The sequence below is a fragment of the Danio aesculapii genome, chromosome 17 (genome assembly GCF_903798145.1).
Source record: "Danio aesculapii chromosome 17, fDanAes4.1, whole genome shotgun sequence".
Taxonomy (NCBI): Eukaryota; Metazoa; Chordata; class Actinopteri; order Cypriniformes; family Danionidae; genus Danio; species Danio aesculapii.
This window is the reverse complement of record NC_079451.1, coordinates 14,347,490-14,354,574: the sequence shown is the minus strand read 5'-3', so window position 1 is coordinate 14,354,574 and position 7,085 is coordinate 14,347,490. Positions and strand designations below refer to the sequence as shown.

The following is a 7,085-nucleotide window of genomic DNA, read 5'->3' as shown; positions in this document are numbered from 1 at the left end:
TCACCTAGTAATAAATCGGTTGCAAATCAAATGCTATACATCTCACCCATCACTCCTCAAAATTATTTTATATTGTATTTATAAAATGATAATAACTCTGATATCTACACTAAATCGATCCCCAGTTAAGACTGTAAAACGCTAAAAAGTGTAAATCTGATAATTCCCATCCCCCATTAAACTTTATTGCACCACTGGCGACATCTATCTGTTCTGTAATGATCAGTTTGAGTCTGGAGTAAGTCTTAAATGTATTTGCGACTAATGAAACGACTTTTTAAAATGCTGAATTAATTAAGCAAGTTCTGACTAAATTCCCTCGCAAAAAAAGAAAGAGAAAAACTAAAGTGAAAACGCAAATGTAAGAGCAAATACTAGTATGCCCGCTAATTAAAAAGCGCGCATACACTTTAGAGAGCAACATCCGCAAATCTCTGGTCATTTTCTGTGAAACCCGCGACCACCTTACACTTTCCTTCTTATGTGCTTCGTGCGTTCACTCTCCACAAGACCACCCATTGAAATTTAAAGGTGGGGAAAGAGGGGAGGGAATCCCTGACGCGATTTTACTGTGCTTTTACCAAGGAAACCCATTCTCGTGTGCTCTGACGCAACCGCCCATTTTTGGAAACATGCGTCAATGGACGAAACCAAATGTGAAATGGGGGTGACCGCGGCAAGCTAATGATTTTCAAACAAATTAAGTTGTTTCAAACATTTAATCTTTTGCTGAATATGATTTAAAATGCAATAAAATACCCATATGTTTTTATAAACGCTAGACTAAATAGCAGCGTTTGGTATTTTTTCTCCACAATGTATATACCGAAACCCCTTTTTGCTGCACGGGATATAAAGTCTGTGACGCGGAGACGCAGGTTGGCGTTGATAAGCGGAGCTACGAAATAGAGTAGTGCCATTTAAGTGAGTCATCTAACGGCGTGACCTGTAGAAGTAGCACTGAACTTCACTTAGTCGCCAAAATCAGTTCAACAAAGTCCATTGCGGCACACTCATCACTGCCGTGAGTCACTGCTTTAGGAACAGGACTAAACTACGAGAGCACCGGGTTCACTGAAGAAAAGTAGGTGCTTCACAGTTTTGTTTTTTGTTTTGTTTTTTCATTTTCATCCGGTTCTAGTAGAACATCTCGGTAGCGATGCTTATAAGGCATTAGTTACACAGGAGCATCTATTTATTGGACTATTAAAAGACTACATAATTTGGGAGTGCATATTTTTTAGTAATAAAATATTATGCCTGGATTTAACATTTAAAAAGTATTTTGGAATATCATTTTTAGATTAAGTATAAAGGAATCCCTTTGCTTGGAAGTGATTTTTTTGCCACTGAAGACACTGATCGTCTGGGAATTCATTTTCAACCATCTGAAATTTCCTCCTCTTTCCCTGGATCATGTACCAGGATTACACCGGGACATACGACACATCCTCCCGCGGCAGCAGCAGCTCACCGGCGCACCCGGACACCAGCCCCATCCCCGCCTCCAGTTACCAGGTATCCACAGATGTGTCTCAGCGCCCGTACACTTTACATAGACAGCGCGCTTCAAGTTTACATTATTTGATCTACACATGAATTTAAACTTACAGTGTGCACTTATGCACATCAGTATATTATCCTCTTAACAAATTTCGAGCATTATTAAACAGCAAGGTGCGAATACAGTAATAAACCATCAATAGCTACTTATTAAAGTCCCTATGATAGCTAACTACAACTGCGGTGTAGCCTAAATGTGAATTTCTACACGAATTTCTGGCAATAACGGAAGGCAAATGGTCGTTTTTACGATGTAAACAGAACTGCATTTAGTGGTTCTGTGTTGTGTTTGATGAAGAAGCATCATGAGTGATGTGCTTAAAAACTGGACATTCGATTCCTGCGTTTGCAAACTGACGATGCGCCCCTACCTGAAGTACCTATAGGCTACCTTCGGTATACAGTATCCTATTGTGTGGGTGTATGAGCGCAACTAAACTATCAGGTTTTAATTGGTTTCTAATCATTATGTCGAAGGAAAGTACATGGAGAAAGCACACATTTCCACAATAATTTGCGCGACATCCACTTAGATTCCGCCTGGATCTAAATGATCTTTTTTCTCCCCCGTGTTGAAATTTATTATAGGCTATAGTGCGCATGTCGGCACTAATAACATTTTGTTTCTTTGGAATCAGGCATCTCGTCAGTCGTCAAATAAGGGCAGTGGCGTGGGTGGTGTGCGTAATGTATTATAAACCCACGGATAGTGCGCACGTAGTGACCAAAGGATGCCACACTTCCGGGACTTCCACTTTATAACCTTCACGAGTATGTTTAGTAATGGGTTGTTTCTCTGAAAATACCTTTCACTTGGGCGTCTTTTAGCTGTAAATTATGGAGGGTATACAATTAACACAGTTCAAATATTAATATAAAAACTAATTGGCCAAACTTTGGGCTTGTTTTAGATATTTTCCCCTTTATGTTCTTGGCTGGTCTGCATGTTGAATTGAAATGGGAGTATGGGCTTTCGCCTTACAGAAAATATGTTTATAGCCTATATATATATAGGGGGGGTTGTTTGCTCCCTCGACGTTGGTTTTTGAATTTATTACAGCTCATGTTAGAAATTCCCGAACATGATCACCTTGTAGGGTTGCCGTTTTACTAAACACATGGAATAAACTGCCCCCTTTCGATTCCAGCGTGTGTTGTTTTGACTCCTTCGGGGGAAAATCATGCTGAGGGGAAAAATCGTGTACTCAAGAGAAGAGCAAAGCGCCAATTTCGCAACACGAGACAGAATGATAGAACAATTTAGTGATTCAGTAGCCTGTGTTGATCTTCTCGCTCGCTGAGTCGGTGGGAAACAAGCGCGACAGTTCCTGGAAGTTCGTGGAGTCTTTCGCAATACTTTCCCTCTGAAAAAAAAAATCTTCTTTGTTATTTTAAGCAATACAGGCTTTATAAAAAATAAAAATTATATATATATATATATATATATATATATATATATATATATATATATATATATATATATATATATATATATATATATATATATATATATATATTAGTTAATACTCGTAGCCTAGTGTTGGCGTTCATTTTTATAGCAGCGCGTTTTCCGTAATTCATATGCCCTCCAGATGATTTGCGGTAAACATCGTCCGTCAAATGAAGTCAGTTTCCCGTTAAAATCCCACCAGGAATGTGTGAATGGAGTGGAATTTGGTGGATGGAATGTACTGGCACGGGATCCCAGTTCAGTTTCCCGTCAGTCTAGAATAGACAGAGCAGTCTCATAAAGTGATTCAGCATTTGGACTGCAGCCTATATGTATACAAAGAATAACATTCGTAATACATTTAACTATGTGTTTTTGGATAATACACCTTTTTTAAGTCATTATGTATCATTATTATATTTAGGAAACACTTTATAATAAGGATGTACTAATGTTAGTTAAAATGAACAAAACAATGAACAACGCATTTACTAGTATGTATTTATTTTTGTTAGTGTCACTTATTCATTGTTAGTTCATGTTAACTCAAGAGACATTCACTAATTTTAATTAGCACAACTTTAGATTTCAATAATGCATTAGCAAATGTTCAATTATGATTAATACATGCTGTATGAACATATTTTTCAGTATTAGTGCATTGTTAATACATTAACATTAAGAAATGAAACCTTATTGTAAAGCGTGTACATAGATTTATATACATACATGCCTATATGTGTGTGTATTTAAAGTGATGGAAAGTTAACGTTTACCAATTTACACTCAAAAAATGGCATTTGCTGTTTGTTCAAACTACGTATTTAAAATGAGTGTTTTGGGGGACAACTTAATTGTTTCATGCAATCCACTTAAATTTGTAAAAACTAACAAGTTAGCTCAATTCCTTCATGTTTTCAATTTTGTGGAACCCAGCATTTTTACAGTGTAAACAGTTATTAATAATGGTAAAATATGTGTTCGCAAATTTCATTAACAAAGGCTTTCTTGTATTCATAATATAATTGTGTTTTGCAGGTAAATACAAAAAAATAGCAAGATTTTGTGATTTTGCAAATATGCTACCTCAATAAAAATAAAGTCAGAAAACTTATTTTGTCAAATTGTTTCAGATTTGTGCCTGCAAGAGTTTGTTGCACACTAAAAAAATGAAATTCAGGCAAATAGTAACAGTAAAATAGACTTTAAAAGATTATATTTTATAAAATGTAGTATTTGTAAATCTGCATTTCATCATCAAATAAAGTTAAAATTAAAACTGTTTGCATTACAAACCTATGTAAAAAGAAAAATATAATACAAGGAAAAAAGTAAAAAAAAAAAAAAAAAAAAAAAAAAAAAAAAAAAAAAATATATATATATATATATATATATATATATATATATATATATATATATATATATATTTTTTTTTTTTTTTTTTTTTTTTTTTTTGTTCATTTAGAAATTGATTGTCTTATAAGAAGCCCATCTGACTGCATTTAAACACCTCATTGTTTAAAAATTGATACATTTTTGGTCAAGTTTTTGAAATTTGTGACTTAAAAAAATATTTTAGCCAAACTTTTTAAGTCACTATTTTATTTTAAACATCTTTTAAATAACGAGGTGTTCAAATGCAGTCAGATGCGCTTCTTATAAGACAATAAATTTCTAAATTGACAAAAAAAAAAAGGTTGTATACCCACACAGTGGTGAATCCATTGCCCATTGCATCACAGAGGCTATTATCTAATCCTGGTTGGCTTCTGCTAGGGAGGGTTTTGGGCTTTCCCATGATTCACCACGTGTGTCACCCTGTCGCTCTGGGGGTCAAGCAGTCAAGAGGGTGCAGAGGGAGGTAGCTTGTGGAATGATTCATTAGTCTCAGATGATGGGAATTTGTAAAACAGCTAAAAAGCTGGTGGCTTGTAAACTGCAGCAACACAGTTCGAGAAATTAATAATCAAATGTTTAACTCAAAATGAAATTGAACTTTTAATATGGAGCAACGGTCACCTTACAATAAAAATTGCTTGGTCGCACTTTATTTTAATGTACAACTCACACAACCGTTAACTAAAGACATTTAGCTCAATAAACTGCTAATTAGCGTTTGGCCATTGGGTAGGTCATACATTATAAGTGTAAATAAACAGTTAATATCTTAATAGTAGGCAGGTAACTGAATTAATAGTGTGAATTGTAACTAAAGTGTTTGTTTTTTTCTCCACAGAAGTACAGAATAGACATGCCTGGCTCTAGCAGTGCCTTTATTCCAACAATCAATGCCATAACTACCAGTCAGGACCTGCAGTGGATGGTTCAGCCCACAGTAATTACATCTATGTCTAATCCGTACTCGCGGCCTCACCCGTACGGCCTCTCTGTGTCTAGTGGGCCAAGCCTCCTCGGTCACACAGCCCTCACACGGCCTGGGGTCATCCGCTCCATTGGCGATGCCCGTGGTCGACGCAAACGAGATGAGCAGGTTAGTGTTGAGTTTGAAACATCGAAACAAAAATCAAACCAACAGAACCAGTTTTAATGTTTAGCACAAAAACATGTTTTTAAAGGGGACAGTTCGCCCAAATGGGAAAAATCTGTCATCATTTATTCAATCTTCAATTGGTCCAGTCTGTCTTTCTTTCTTCTGTTGAACACAAAAGATGATATTTTGAAGTAGGGCTGCACAATACTGAAAAAAACTTAATGCGATATTTTGTTATTCTGTGATCTATATTGTGATATTAATACAATTTCACCAAATGAATTGAATATCTTTATTTTGAAAGAATTTATAATTCTTGACTGATTGGGATGATTCTGTAGATAAGTGCATCTGATTAAAATATAATATATGTTTAGATCAATACAATAAAAAAATAAATATACAATTAAAATAAACAGTATTTTACCACTTTCCGAGTCGAACAGTATTCAGGTACAGTAATTACATAATTAAAATAATTTAATAAATGTCTAAATATTTTTAAAATAATGATACAGTCAAAAAACAGCAAACACAAAAACAGATTTAAATGATAAATAAAAAATCCAGACTCAACATTTTATATCCTGCAATGTGTTTTTTGCGAATGATCACATTGCGATATCATTAGAAATAATAGCAGCCCAGTTTTGAAGAATTATATTATTATATCATTATATTATTCCAGTAAATAGTGAGTAAATTGACATTTTTGGTTGAACTATCCCTATAACTAAGACAACAATTACTTTTAAGTTGCTTTAACTTATTCATTTGATTCAACTCAAAAAGTTAAGTCAGCAATTTTTTTTACAGTTTAGTAAAGTATTAAATTATGGCACTTTTTAAATTTAGCAACATTAACATAATTGTTATTTGTGCTGCTATGAATTGTTTTCCCTTTTTATTTATTTAAATAGTCAAAAAACATACATTTATTCATCAACATAACTTACAATATACAAAATATATACAGTTGAAGTCAGAATTATTAAATTGCCTTTGATTTTTTGTTTCCTTTTTAAATATTTATCAAATGATGGAAATTTTTACAGTATGTCTGATATTTTTTCTTCTGGAGAAAGTCTTATTTGTTTTATTTCGGCTGAACTAAAAGCAGTTTTGAATTTTTTAAAAACCATTTTAAGGTCAAAATTATAACCCCTTTAAGCTATATTTTCTTTCGATAGTCTACATAACAAATCATCGTTATATAATAGCTTGCCGAATTATCCTAACCTGCCTAGTTAACCTAATTAACCTAGTTAAGCCTTTATATGTCACTTTAAGCTGTATAGAAGCGTCTTGAAAAATATCTTGTCAAAAATTATTTACTGTCATCATGGCAAATATAAAATAAATCAGTTATAAGAAATGAGTTATTAAAACTATTATGTTTAGAAATGTGTTGAAAAAAATATCTCTCCATTAAACAGAAATTGGGGGGGGGGTGAGATAATAATCCAGGTGGTTTAATAATTCTGACTTTAACTGTATAAACATAGTGCTTTAACATTATGTACATATAAACAAAGACAAAAACAAAATGAAGACAACATTAATACAATACAAGCAAAACCT

At 33.7% G+C, this 7,085-nt stretch overlaps 1 protein-coding gene across 2 annotated transcripts in view; it reads left to right on the top strand.

Moving 5' to 3' along the window:
- Window positions 1–908: 908 nt before the first annotated feature.
- fosl2 (FOS like 2, AP-1 transcription factor subunit) overlaps window positions 909–7,085 on the top strand; it is a 14,257-nt gene continuing 8,080 nt past the window's right edge. Inside the window, exons 1-3 of one of the 2 annotated variants that reach the window (XM_056476646.1) lie at window positions 909–1,084; window positions 1,426–1,518; window positions 5,250–5,504. In XM_056476646.1, the coding sequence (XP_056332621.1) occupies window positions 5,265–5,504 (240 nt within the window). In that variant the 5' untranslated portion in view covers window positions 909–1,084; window positions 1,426–1,518; window positions 5,250–5,264. Of the gene's footprint in view, window positions 1,519–5,249; window positions 5,505–7,085 lie in introns of both variants that reach the window. The other variant, XM_056476645.1, reaches the window with a different exon arrangement.